This window comes from Saprolegnia parasitica (genome assembly GCF_000151545.1).
Source record: "Saprolegnia parasitica CBS 223.65 unplaced genomic scaffold supercont2.37, whole genome shotgun sequence".
In the NCBI taxonomy this organism is placed as follows: domain Eukaryota; phylum Oomycota; class Saprolegniomycetes; order Saprolegniales; family Saprolegniaceae; genus Saprolegnia; species Saprolegnia parasitica.
In genome coordinates, this window is record NW_012156431.1 from 1 (window position 1) to 13,445 (window position 13,445).

Below are 13,445 nucleotides of genomic sequence, written 5' to 3' on the forward strand. Positions count from 1 at the left end.
GACGCCAGCGCGGCAGCCACAATAATGGCTCGTCCAGCCCTACGAGCAGTTACTACCACGCGACGCGGCTGACGATCGGGACGGGCTCGGGACATGGCTCGAGCCAGGCCAAGCAAACCATCACCACGTCGTCCAAGGCGCTCAACGCGTTCCAGGAAGACCCGTATCTGTGCTCGAAGCGGCTGCCGTACTCGTCCATCACGTACAGCCGTATGCTCTCGAAAGGCGCGTTTGGCGAGGTCTGGCTTGGCACGCTCGCCGACACCTCATCACGCACGCGCCTCGTCGCCATCAAGCGGATCCTCGACGCCAAGCGCGCCGACCCCGCGGAGCTCGAGTGCTTTGCCAGCGAGATCCGTCTCATGGCGCTCTTCTCGCACCCCAACATTGTGCACTTTCTCGGTTTTGGCTGGAACACGCTCCAAAACATGTGTGCGGTCACCGAGTACCTCGAGAACGGCGACGTCTCGGCCTACTTGGCGGTCCATTCGAACGTCGCGTTCGACGTCAAGATTTCAATCGGTCTTGGCGTGCTGCATGCGGTCCAGTACCTCCACTCGCTGGACCCGCCCGTGATCCACCGCGATTTGAAGGGTCGGAACGTGCTCTTGAGCGACGCACTCGACGCGAAACTGAGCGACTTTGGCATTTCCCGTCAACGGATCGCCGATGAAACCATGACGGCCGGCGTCGGCACAGCGTTCTGGACCGCCCCCGAAGTGCTCCTCGGCCTCAAGTACGATGCGTCCGTCGATGTCTACTCGTTTGGCGTCATCATGACCGAGCTCGACACGCAGCACGCACCGTACGCTGACATCAAAGGCGTGCCCAGCATGCACATTGTGCAAAAGGTGACGGGCCAAGACGGCGCCGTGACGCCGTTGCGACCGACGTTGACACGTGACGCGCCCGCGTGGTTTGTGGCGACGGCCACCGCGTGTTTGGACCGAGACCCGGCAAGGCGCCCCACGATCTCGGAGCTGCGCGATCAGTTCGCACAGGCACTTGCGCGCGGATGCGCGATTGTAACTTAATATATTTGATATCGTAGAACCCAGTGGTTATTCTAAGTCTTACTTGTATGGACCCTGGACGAAACGGAATTTCGTGGGGGTAGGGTCCACCGTATGTCGCTGGTTGATATGGTGCTCGTGTCGTCGAGTCGGCAGACAACTCTGTCGACGCGACGATGAGCGTGTGTAGCTGTGTCGTACAGGTGCCATGTGCTGCCCTCATTATTACCTTGGCAGTATAGTTTCGACACATCAAATAGCACTTTTGAACGGCATGTCCAGAACCATCAAGGTATCAAGGGCCGGTGGGTTGCCTTGGCTCAACTTGGACATGACACGATGGTGTCGTCGTTGTTGTTGAAGTGTGTCTATTTAGATATAATTTACACTGAACTGGATATGGTGTGGACTAGCGATTCCAAGGTGCTACGACGAGCCGGCGGCCGAGAGGCTTTGCCGACCGGAAATGTGGCGTGTAAACGGCACATGCCGGAACAAAGTTGTCGCGTAGCCATGCGTCGTGACGCAGGGCTGCCGTCATTTGGTGATGGCGTCGTCGTTCTCGTGGCCTGCTATAGATCCCGGTAACGGTCGGCTCGGTCGTTGCGTCGTACAAGACGTGTGGTATGGTATGGGTCGTCCGCAGTGGTATTACGTACACTACACAGCCCTCTCAACGTCCCTTCGGAAATGACCCAAGGTGGCATGTACGTACAGTACACCGGTGCACCGAAGAATTCTCCTGGACCGATACTCCTACGCCACCACTCGATGGATGCGCGAGCGAGAAGGAGACAGCGAGGTCAAGGATGACAGGCCAGCGCAGCTCTCCGGCTTGGAGATGGCAGAAGGCGCCAGTTGCAACAGCCTGGGACGGGCCCATCGTCCGCTGCGCACCACCCAATTCGTGTGGTCATAATGTCTCTTCCGATAGCGTGTGCATTAGTCGATTCCTAAACGGCATGACAAGTTGTCGTCTTCTCCGGACAGTCCTCGCCGTTGAATCGAGCGGGTTTGTCGCTCCTGGATTCTGTTTTCGGGCCATGTTCTATGGATCTTGTGGCCAATGAAAACGCCGGTAAAGGGAATCTGCGCATATGATTGGACGTTCGTTTTTTACAAATGCCAGAACAAACGACAGAAAGGCCGCCATTCGGCAATCCGCCATGGCCACGACATGGCTCGAGAGCGCCGACCTCGTGGCCAAGATCCAAGCCATCAAGGCCGCCAATGTCTCGGACGCCAACATGTGGAACCCCGAGACGCCGCCGCCCTCTGTGGCCTCGCGCCTCGCGGCCTTGTCACTGAATTGGGCCGACCTCGGCAACGCCGACAAGCAAGCCTTGCTCTGGGACATGGGCTTCGTGCGCACGACGACCGCCGAGAACAACCAAGTCACGCAAGTCTACACCAAGTGCAGCGACAGCGGCAGAGGCGACAGCATGGCGACGATTGCCCTCTCCAAAGCAGCGTTTCTGCAGTCGCAGGCCGACGCGACGGTCCGCACGTGCACGTCGTCGACCATCAACACGACGTACGTCCGACAAGAAAACTCGAACGGCGGCAAGCTCGCGCCCTGGACCAAGTGCATGAGACCTCAAGAGCAAGAACGTACTCATGGCCGCGGGCTGTGAGGCCAAATTGAGCGACTTTGGCATCTCGCGCGAGCGCACGCTGGACGAGACGATGACGGCGGGCGTCGGCACGATCTTTTGGACGGCGCCCGAGGTGCTCTTGGGCGAGCACTACTCGGAGATGGCCGACATTTACTCGTTTGGCGTCGTGCTCTGCGAGATTGACACACGCGAAGCCCCGTACCCGAATATGAAGGCTATGCCCCAGGTCACGGTGGTGCACCGCATCACGAACGAGGGCCTTCGCCCTGCGTTTTCAGAGACATGTCCGGCGCAGCTCCAGGCCATTGCCGACCGCTGCCTCGACGCAGACCCGACCATGCGACCGAGCGCGAGAGAGCTCGTTACGATCCTGTCGGAGTGGCGATAGATGGAAAATGAATAGACGTAGTGTTGTTTGTAGGACCAACTCTGTGGAGGACAATTTGATGTACAGTGTACCTTCCCACATTGGCATGCCTCAGAACTGCGCGTAGTCGCCATACGTACTAGCCAGGACGTCAGTGAGAGCCTACCTGGTGGACAGACCAGACAGCACACGAAATGTATCGTTTATTGTCCGGCTCTGGCCAACCCTAGCCCCAGCCACCTCAGCCGGTGTACATCGAATGACGGTTCTTGTCCTCGAATCCTCCAACACAACAGTCAAGACAACGCAGACTGCGACTCGACCATGTCCGTCAAACGAGGCGCGTCATTGATGACACCGCGCGTACAATGAGACGTTATGGCTGCATCAACACGCAGCCCGAGCCGCGGTGGTAGCGCAGAATCTTGGTGAGCTCAGCGGCGACCTCGGACGCAGTGGGGCGCTCGTCAGGCTCGGACAGAAGGCACTCGTCTGCGAGCTTGCGAATGTCAACGGGGCAGTGCCCCGTGAAGGACGGTCGCAGGCCTGTGGTGACGACGCGAGAGGCAATTGTTGCGGCCGGCAGCGGCACATCGGCGTACGGTCGTCTGTGCGTATCTTCACGATAGAGTATGAGGCAAGAATGCGAGATCGCATTCAAGCGCGCGCGTACCGAGTTCGGCAAAGACGCAACCCAGCGCGTACATATCGGCCGCCGACGAATAGGCCTCGCCGCGGACGACCTCTGGCGCGGTCCAATACGTCACGTCGGGCTTGGCGACGTGGTTCGTGAGTCTGAAATTCGCGAGCTTGGCGTGTTCGTGCGACATGAGCAGGATATGGCGGCTCCGGAGGCGCGGTGCCAACACGCTGCGGTCGTGGAGGTAGTGCAGTCCCTGGGCGACGTCCAAGGCGACGCTCATCTTGGCCTCCCAGAACCAGCCCATTTGGTCCCGCAAGAACGCTTCAAGGGTCCCGAACGGAAGGCACTCGGCGACGACACAGAGACTACCCTTGTCGTTCGGGTCGTAGCCAAAACCGAGAAACGCCACAATGTTGCGGTGCTTCAACGTGCTCTGCAGCGAGATAGTTTGAACAAAGGCATCCAGATTGACGTCGTTCTCAGCGTACTTGACAACCACCGATTGGTGGTGCAGGGTGCCGGCCACCACAGACGTCGAGAGCTGGGTTGTCGCGACGAAGCCCGTCATGTCGACGCGCAGCGCTGACGCGTCGTCGAGCACCGTGTGCGTACTCCAGGCGACACAGAGGATGCTCCGAGGCGTCTCCAGCGCGCGGTAGTTGTGCGGCATTAACTCGATCGTGTCGCCGCGGGTCGTTGCGTACGAGATCGGCGGCGGCTCGAACGGCTCGAACTGAATCTCGCTGCGGCGCGTGCGACGGCGGTAGACCAGGATCAGCAAGATGGCGAGGATGAGACCACCGACGACTCCGGCAATCGCGCCAATGAGCACGGCCGACGACCTGTCCTCGGTCGTCGTCACGGACGCCGGGCGTGCGGGCGACGGGTCAGGAATGATATGCGCGGTCGCCGAGGTCGGGTTGGCGTACGCTTTGAGCCACGACGTCATGGCGGGCGAGAGCGCTCTTGGTTCGCAAAAGGACGCTGTTCGACTGCTGTACACGACGCAAGGAATCGTAAGCGCGCTGCGCTGCTTCTGGGCTTCGTCCGGGCAGTTGCCCCACGCCGCTTCGCGTCCATAGGCTTTCGGGAGCGAGTGGATCGCGAGGATGACCCACGACTGCCCCACTGCTGGTGCGACCAGACGCGGGGCTCGGGCACGTCGCTCGCGCCAAGTGCATCTTGGGCGTACATGGCCGATTGGCCGTCGGGGACGCCGGACGCGTCGATCGCACAGCGGATCGCGGGCATGAGGCCCGGGCCCGACGCAACGTACTGTCGCGTGTAGTTGGTGTACGCAGCGGACGGACAGATCTGTGGCGATGTGCCTTCCAGCGAGAGAAACGCCGCCGGCGGAAAGAAGAGGTTGTCCATCGACGCCGAACAAAGCGGGTAGACTTGCACGAGCTTCTCGGCGCCGTTGACGGTGGCGATGACGAGGCCGAGGTCCCAGAGCATTGCTTGCTGCAATAGCGTCGGAAGGCTGTCCCATTTGAGCATAAAGGGTGTGAGCTGCGCGAGTACCTTGGGATGGGACAGCGTCGACACGCTCGAGACGGCGTTGGCCTTGTACAGCGCCTGGAAGCGACTCACAAAGTCGGAGCTGTCAGCCATCGCAGAGACCATCGGAGCCGAAAATGCCTCTACGGTCCGTCGGATTCCAAGCGCACGTCTTGATTGGTCAGCCTATGCTCAGGAGAAGAGATCCAACAACCTCCTCCACAACCTTGTGCAATGTTGCCAACTAGATTGTACCGAATGATTACTGGCCATCTTGCAGGGCACAGGACGAGCCCGATCTCAGCCAGACAGTTCAGCCAGACAGTTCAGCCAGACAATGTAATCTTCACATGCAGCGCCATGGATCTGGAAGACGTCGTTGGTACATAGCTTGCTGTCTTGTGTGTGTTTGCCTTCTCGATCTCCGAGCTAGAAAGTGCAATCTCATTTCGAAGTTCGAAGTCAATTTGACACGCAAAAAACGAAGTTCAAATCCACTTCGAGGCCGTCTAGGATTGGCTTGATGGGGCTGCAGTGGGCAGAGGCTGTCGTGGCGGCCGAGTATGCGGCTGCGCTTGGCGCGTGCATCTACTCGCTTCGGGCGTGGCCCATGACGACGCCGATGCGGCTTGCACCGCCACGATACCCGCGTGTGCTCCTTGCATGGCGCGTGGCCTGCCTCGTGCTCTACAGCATCACGCTGGCTATCGACCTCTATACGTCATGCGGCGCGTCGCTGGCCTACTTTACGGCGTGGAACTTCACGCTCCAGCTGGCATACTTTGCGTGGACTGTCAAGGGCAGCGTGCAGCCGCGCGGCGACGACGTCCACTTGGATCTGCTCTTTGACGTGTGCATAACGTCGGCGCTGTTTGTGGCCTTTGTCTTCTGGACCCTGCTCGCGACTCCCGACGCCTTGTATGAACCCGTGTCTATCACTGAGCACAGCGTCAACGTTATCTGCTTGGCCGTCGAGTTCGCTCTCAACGACCGCGTCGTCAACCCTCGGCATGGCTCGCTCGTCGCGCTCTGGCCACTGCTCTACGGCATTTTTACATGGATGAGCCACAATAGTGTCATCCCAGGCGGTGGGTGGCCGTACGATTTCATGGTCGCGGACCAGCCGACCGCGCCGCTTTGGTACCTCGGCATCTTTCTTCTTCAAGTGGCGTTCTTCTTGCTGTGTCTTGTCGTCAGCCGCCTCAAGCGACATCTGCTCGAGAACCGAAGCGACGACGACAAGCAATGCACCTCGTACGGCTCCGTGTAGACACTAGATGATCTAGTTTTGTGCTTAGCCAACAATCCGATCATGATGCGGCAATGTAAATCCTTTTTGACCCGCGTTGTGTCTGGTACGCACGCTGGCTTGCGTGCAGCTACACTGTAGCACGAGTCGTCGACCACCGCAGCAGCGCCCCAAAACCGCCGCCAGTTGCCCATCGCCGCGCGGTTGCACCGCTGCCGCGCCGTCCACAGCATATCTCGTCATCGAGCTGGTGTGCATGAGGAAGGTCGAGAAGGCGACTCTCTTTGTAGAACTTACGATAAATTGTCGAGAGCAAGATCGATTGCATCCCAACATTAACATTGCGAAGATCCGACTTCTTGCTTGTCCTTATGTCCAGCCTCCTCTGCGCAACGAAACTGGCCACTAGAGAGTTTTGGGTGCCCCGCATCGTGGCATTGTGGCTCCCAGACGGCTGCCTTACGCCAGGAGCACTACGCCGGGGCGTGATGTCGGCAATCAAATCTGGACGCCGCGCAAGACATTATGCCTATCAGTGCGTTCCATCCTTGCAGCCGCGTCGGTGCATACACCGTACGACTGCGGTATCCGAGCTCCGAGCTTGTACGACGGTACGGTACGGGGGAAGATGACTGGCAGTGGACGCGAAATTTCGATCTTCTCGCCGGTGGCACATCCACGTCCGCAAAGCTCCAGCGGTAGCCAATCAAAACGCCGCAAGATCCATACGCCCCATTGATTGGCTCGATTTGCCAGAAAGTCCGCCATCGCAGGCGAGACAGAATCCAATTGGCATGTCGACCAACTCGTGGCTCGAGAGCGCGGACCTCGTCACCAAGTACCAAGCGCTCAACGGGCTTAATGCGACGACAGCGACCAGTATCGGCGCCGCCCCCACCAAGCCCGACGCGGCCGTCATCGTGCGTCTCACCAAGATGAACTTGGTCTGGGATGACCTCCCGCCGCTCGCCAAACTCGCCATTCTCTGGGACATGGGGTTTGTCCAGAACAACCCAACCGTCGACGTAAACGCGCTCAGCCGCATCTACACGCGCTGCGTCGGCTCGGTCGGCGCGTCCATGGCCAGCATCGCGCTCCCCAAAACCGACTTTTTGGCCTCCCAGAGCGACGCGACGACGCGGCCGTGCGACTCGGCGACAACTGGCGTCTACCTCCGGCAAGAAAACTCGAACGGCGGCCGCCTACGTCCGTACACGCGGTGCGCCACGGCCAACGTCACGATGGGCAACATCAAGGACAGCCATAGCAGCATGTGGGCGCAGGACGGCCAAGGCCTCAGCACGTACCCACTGCCCAATTTGCAGCGCCACGCCTGGAACGACAAGGAGTTTTGGCTCATCTTTTCCATCCACACGCAAGAGCTGGCGACCGAGCCGCAGTGGGGCACGTGTCCAGACAAGACGATGACGCCCGGCGGCGCGACGTTTCCGTGCCAAGTGTTTGATGGCAGCGTGCCGCCGCAAGGCTGGTGCGTGCCCTCCAACTCGCAGGCCATGGACGCGTGGCTGAAAACGATTGCAAATCAAAAGATTAGCGCGACGCCTCTACCGTCGTCCAATACGCCCGCCGCGTCGTCGTCAACGACGCCGGCATCTACCGGTCTCTCGACGATTGCGATCCTCGGTATCGGTATCGGAGCTGGGGTGCTTCTTGCCCTTGGCATTTGGTGTTGTGTCGCGCGCCGGCGCAGACAAGCCACGCCCGATGCGCCTGGCTACGTCGAGTTGCGCCCGAGAGACGGTCGGTACTCGGTGACCACCTCGACGCAGCCGACGCAGACCCGGACCGGGTCGTACCAGCCGATCACAACCGCCTCGCACACGCTCAATGAGTTTCAGCGCGACCCGTCGCTGAGTCAGAAGCGGCTACCGTACTCGTCCGTTGTCTGCTCTCGGCTTCTCTCGAAAGGCGCGTTTGGCGAGGTCTGGCTCGGCTCGTTCAACGGCCAAGTCGTCGCCGTCAAGCGCCTTCTCGACTCGAAGCGGACGTCCGAAGCCGAGATTGAGGCGTTCGCTGACGAAATTCGGCTCATGGCGTCCTTTACCCACCCCAACATTGTGCGTTTTGTTGGCTTTGCGTGGGACTCGCTCCAGAACCTCTGCGCGGTCACCGAGTACATGCCCCAAGGCGACCTCCACACGTATCTGCAGTCGCACTTGCAGCTCCAGTGGCGGCGCCACGAAAAGATCAAGATCGCGCTTGGCATCGCCCACGCCCTTGCCTACCTGCACAGCCTCTCGCCCACCATCATCCACCGCGACCTCAAGAGCAAGAACGTACTCATGGCCGCGGGCTGCGAGGCCAAATTGAGCGACTTTGGCATCTCGCGCGAGCGCACGCTGGACGAGACGATGACGGCGGGCGTCGGCACGATCTTTTGGACGGCGCCCGAGGTGCTCTTGGGCGAGCACTACTCGGAGATGGCCGACATTTACTCGTTTGGCGTCGTGCTCTGCGAGATGGACACGCACGGGCCACCATTAGCAGACTGCAAAGGCCTTCCGCAAGCCACCATGATCCACCGCATCACGAACGAAGGCCTTCGACCGTCTCTGACACCGACGTGTCCGCAGCACGTGCAAGCACTTGCCGCTCGGTGCATGGCCCGGGACCCAAAGAACCGACCAGCGTCGTACGAGCTGATTGCGATCTTGCAGCGTTGGAGCGAGTCGAGTCTGTCCTTGCCGCAACCGCACTCGGGCGAAATCGTCTTGTAGAGTTAGAGACGAGTGGCTGCAACTACAAGAGAACGGCGCTTGGCCGTGTAGCGAGGAGAAGGGCGAGAGCAATATGTCGCGTGGCGACAGTGCACTCAGCACAACTACGCCGCGTCAAACATTATACTAGTACATATCAAATCAATGCACACGCCACTGTACATGTTTGTGCCCTTCGCCTTGTTTTGTGGCTTGTAGACACTTGGTAGTTCTAGACTTGACAATAAGACGACGCAAATTTCTTATTGGGGTGCACTAGTACGCGTACAGCGACACGCCACGTCACGGGAGAGCGCCATCGTGGTACCTTGCTAGGTGCTAGTACGTCGCGGTGTACTTGATTGTAGGTTTTTTGTATGTGAAACCCGCTAGCAGTGCGCGAGTGTTGTGTGTATCGAGGTTTCGCATTGCATGGCGGGCCGATTTGATACATTGAAAGAATTAGTGGTGATGATTAGGGTTTTGCCTAGATCGCACAGAACCCATTTTCTGGGACGCGTAAAAAACTTATGAACAACGAACCGATGGAGGTCGTAGTACCCCAGGGCATCGACACCCTTAGTTTGATCACGACCAAGAGACGATCAATTCCCTTGGCAACACAAAGACATCACACGCACATATGAGCGTGTCAACACTATTTAGTCAATTATGACCTAATCCGACTCGATTATCATCGACAACATCAACAGGATTTTGTTTCCAAAAGAGTGGACAAGCTATGGCAACGATTACAGAATGCGTGCTGCGCCAACCCGGAATCGTACCGATGTTTTTTGAGTTTCAGATTGCTTCCGTCTCACGCAGCGGTGCCTTTCTGGTCCTGTCCTCCGCAGCTTGGCCGGCATCCCGGCCACCTGCGCGATAAGCGAATCCTTCGGCTCCTAAAGGGCTGCACCGAAATGGGACCCGCCCGCCAGATAAGGACGCTGCATCGCCTGCTCGACAATGATATCATCATCGCCCCATCTTTCGAGAAGCGCCGAGAGTCCAAGACGCGAACCTTTGGTCGACCGAGGCGATTGTTGTCTCTTGTCCATACGCTGGTGCAGCAAAACTTTGGAGACCCCTCGACGCCGCGCTCAGAGCTGATATGCACGAAGAACTTGATGTCGATATCTTTCAAACGTTCTACAGTAGGACCACGAGCTTGCTTCTAAACCCGTCGAAAGTCACTCGGTTGGCACTTGGATCCAAGCGCCGTCAAGACAATCGCACAATGTAGTGAGTGCTTTGGAACCGGATGTCCAAGTCTATCACATTGCATGAGCTTCAGAGAGGTGTATCGTTGACTACCAGTAAGCTGGAGGATACTAAATTCAGCTGCTCGCTTGCGGAGGTGGCGCATCCGTGGCATCAAGCGTCGCGATTAGCTACCGTCTCGATGCCAGCTCGAGTTGTTTGGACTGGCAGCGCTATTCATTGGCTGATTGCAGCCAATCCTGAGGCGTATGTGGCTGAAATGCTTTTCATTGGTAGATTTTCAGCGAGTTGCGTTAAAGAAGCCAACAACGAATCTGTGCTTGAAGAATCTTGCAGCGTCGGTAGGGTACAGGCGAATACGATGGTGGGATTGAGAGCAAACGAAGCGATCGATGGGCTCCACGGCAAGGTACTCACTCGTTCTTTACTCTCTCTTGGTCTCGTGGTCGTCCTTTGACGAACAACCACAAACCTGTCCAGAAACTCAGACACTAGAACGAATTTCTACCAATCCGCGTCGCGTCCGCTCGAGATTCAACCAGCTGTCGACCAATGGCTTTCGTTCTCAGCCCATAATTCTAGCCAATCCGCGTGCCGTGTTTCGTGCGTCCGTTGTGACAACTTCAACCTGATACAAAGACACGGCTGCCGACGGCGGCGCTCGGAGGCTCTTGACTTCGTAGCTTGCTATGATAATGCGCCATCCTTTCCAAAGGCCGCGTGAGACTCCACTACGGTAGCAGGTAGCCAACGAAATCGCATGCGATGTGGGCTCCACTGGACCTTCCCGCCAACGTGCCCATCCACAGCGACGACACCCAAGCATCGGAGTCGTTCGGGTCAGACATCGACTGCGACAGTCCTGACGCCGTGCTCAAGAGTTGGAGGAGCAGTACAGTGTGCGTCCCGGCCTGGTTCGGAGGCAATCCGAAAACTCAGTTTGCTTGGACTTGAAGACGAACGCCGTCTTCTCCCCTTCGCTCGAAGTAGCCACCCGCCCTTCGAACTGGCCCCCAATTTACGGTACAGGGCGTTGGACAGCCCAACGCCGTCGAGTCGCGCGGTGACATTCCAAATTCCGTTCTTAGCAGCGTTGGCGAAGGTCATTCGTGCGTGGACTATTGCTCGAGATATCTATCCAGTTGCGACGCCAAGCGGCCTTCAGGTGGCGTGGCTTGCAACATTCCGCCACCACGTGGCTCTGTCCGTTCTCTTCCCGAGACGTTTGATTGGTCAAAATAGCCAAGATACGGAAACCACGCGCTTTGATTGGGTAAAAATACTCACCCAACACTCCAGTGCCGGCCACGGTTTCTATGTCTCACTCTTCGCCAGCGCTCCATCATTCGACGACAGCAATGGTGCTCCTCTGCCAGCAGCCGACGCGCCGGCGCCCGACACCCGACCGGCCACGCAAGCAGGCCGACCACGAGAACGAGGCCCTCGTGACCTTTGCGCGCAGCCCGGTCTCGATCTACGCAGCGCTCGTGTCCATCTCGCTCCAGCACGCGCTCTATGACCAGTTCGCTGCCTTTCGCTGGCCAACGTTCGCCGAGATGTACGCGATGGGCGTCGAGCTCGGCGCCGGCGCCACGTCGGTCGTCATGGAAGCGCTGCACCGCAAGACAGGCGCGCCGTTCGCGGTCAAGCTCATCAGCAAGGGCCGCGCGACCTGCCTCGGCATGAAGGACCACCGCAGCGAGATTGCGTGCCTCCGGACGCTCCACCACCCCCACATTGTGAACCTCGTCGACTACTTTGACGAAGACGACGCAGCGTACGTCGTGCTCGAGCTCGTGCCGGGCGGCGAGCTCTTTCTCTACATGCTCGAGCACGGACCGTGCACGGAGGCCGAGACCAAGCACATCATCAAGCAGCTCTTGGCGGCGGTCATCTACTGCCACGAGCACAACATTGTGCATCGCGACATCAAGCCCGAAAACATCCTGTTCACACGCGACCCGGATTCGGGCGCCGTCACGATCAAGCTCGCCGACTTTGGGTTTGCGACCAGCGTCCGCGGCGACACGCTCTCGCGGCGCTGCGGCACCCAGCGCTACATGGCGCCCGAGATGCTGAAAGGCCAGACGTACGGCACGTCGGTCGACGTCTGGAGCATTGGCATCATTACGTTCTGCCTCCTCTGCGGGTTTTTCCCCGAAATCGACGACGCCGGCAACGTCCAGTTTGACGGCCACATCTCGCTCTCGCCCGCCGCAATCGAGTGCGTCGAGGAGATGCTCACGATGGAGCCGACGATGCGGTCGACGGCCAAGGAGGTCCTCTCGCACCCGTGGTTCTCCAACCAGCCGCCACGCTCGACCGGCCGGAAGCGCACGGTCGACATGTTTGAGACCTTTGGCCTCTTCATCACCGACATGCTCCAATTCGTTGCGTTTTGCCAGACACTCGAGTTTGGTGCCAAGACGCAGCAGACGCTCGAGACGGCTAATGACGGCCTCGGCATGATCCAGTTGTACCTCTCGACCGAGCCGTCGACGATCTCGAGCATGTTTACGTTCCTCAGCAACGTGGTCGGGTCGCTCGTCGACGATATCTCGAGCGAAGAGCCCGACTTGATTCCCGTTGCCAAGCAGCTCCAGCGCACGTACGAAGCGCTCCGGCTCCAGCTCGTGCCCAACTGCCCCACGAGCCACACGCTCATGGCGTGTATATGATGCTACCCCGATGGTCCGTCGTGTTGCAAATCGAATGCAGCAACCACGCTGACAACACGGCGCCGCGTCGTCGTCTCTGTCCCTTGTGCCGTCTCTGTTTTTATTAATTTAATAGCCCTTTTTGACTCTTGCTTTGCTGACAATTGGTCTGCCCTGGTAGTACCAATGGTTTCGTTCCAGGGGTCGGTAGAGGTCGCCGAATGTAATAGTGTCTGCCTGTCGCTGGACCTGACGTCAGCGCCGTGTCACATGGAGCAGTACCGTACTGGTGACGTGTGCGATTGACGGTCACAAGACGAGTCGCGTGCTACTTGGAGGTGGAGAAGGGCCTGCAAGACTGCAATTGTCCATTATTGTCAACTAAAACTAAATTGGGATGATTTAAAAGCGTCGTCAAATATGTGACGCGTCGACCGTCGACACACAAGTCGCATTAAA

The 13,445-nt window shown here is 58.6% G+C and overlaps 5 protein-coding genes across 5 annotated transcripts; 4 read left to right on the top strand and 1 right to left on the bottom strand.

Annotated features, from left to right (window-relative positions):
* Positions 1 to 1,034, top strand: SPRG_08298 (TKL protein kinase; the record flags this gene model as incomplete). The annotated part of the gene is made up of 1 exon (XM_012347543.1): positions 1 to 1,034. Exon 1 carries the CDS (start codon positions 213 to 215, stop codon positions 1,032 to 1,034), a length of 822 nt encoding a protein of 273 aa, XP_012202933.1. The 5' UTR covers positions 1 to 212.
* A 2,338-nt stretch (positions 1,035 to 3,372) lies between these two features.
* On the bottom strand, positions 3,373 to 5,253 carry SPRG_08300 (TKL protein kinase; the record flags this gene model as incomplete). The annotated part of the gene is made up of 3 exons (XM_012347544.1): positions 3,373 to 3,614; positions 3,670 to 4,759; positions 4,786 to 5,253. 3 exons carry the CDS (start codon positions 5,251 to 5,253, stop codon positions 3,373 to 3,375), a joined length of 1,800 nt encoding a protein of 599 aa, XP_012202934.1.
* Positions 5,254 to 5,662: 409 nt separating this feature from the next.
* Positions 5,663 to 6,483, top strand: SPRG_08301 (hypothetical protein; the record flags this gene model as incomplete). Its single annotated transcript, XM_012347545.1, has 1 exon — positions 5,663 to 6,483. The coding sequence occupies one exon, from the start codon at positions 5,663 to 5,665 to the stop codon at positions 6,407 to 6,409; it is 747 nt and encodes a 248-aa protein (XP_012202935.1). The 3' UTR covers positions 6,410 to 6,483.
* Positions 6,484 to 7,182: 699 nt separating this feature from the next.
* Positions 7,183 to 9,305, top strand: SPRG_08302 (TKL protein kinase; the record flags this gene model as incomplete). The annotated part of the gene is made up of 1 exon (XM_012347546.1): positions 7,183 to 9,305. One exon carries the CDS (start codon positions 7,183 to 7,185, stop codon positions 9,124 to 9,126), a length of 1,944 nt encoding a protein of 647 aa, XP_012202936.1. The 3' UTR covers positions 9,127 to 9,305.
* A 2,370-nt stretch (positions 9,306 to 11,675) lies between these two features.
* On the top strand, positions 11,676 to 13,031 carry SPRG_08303 (CAMK protein kinase). The gene has a single exon (XM_012347547.1). The coding sequence runs from the start codon at positions 11,688 to 11,690 to the stop codon at positions 13,005 to 13,007; it is 1,320 nt and encodes a 439-aa protein (XP_012202937.1). The 5' UTR covers positions 11,676 to 11,687; the 3' UTR covers positions 13,008 to 13,031.
* The last annotated feature ends 414 nt before the right edge of the window (positions 13,032 to 13,445 follow it).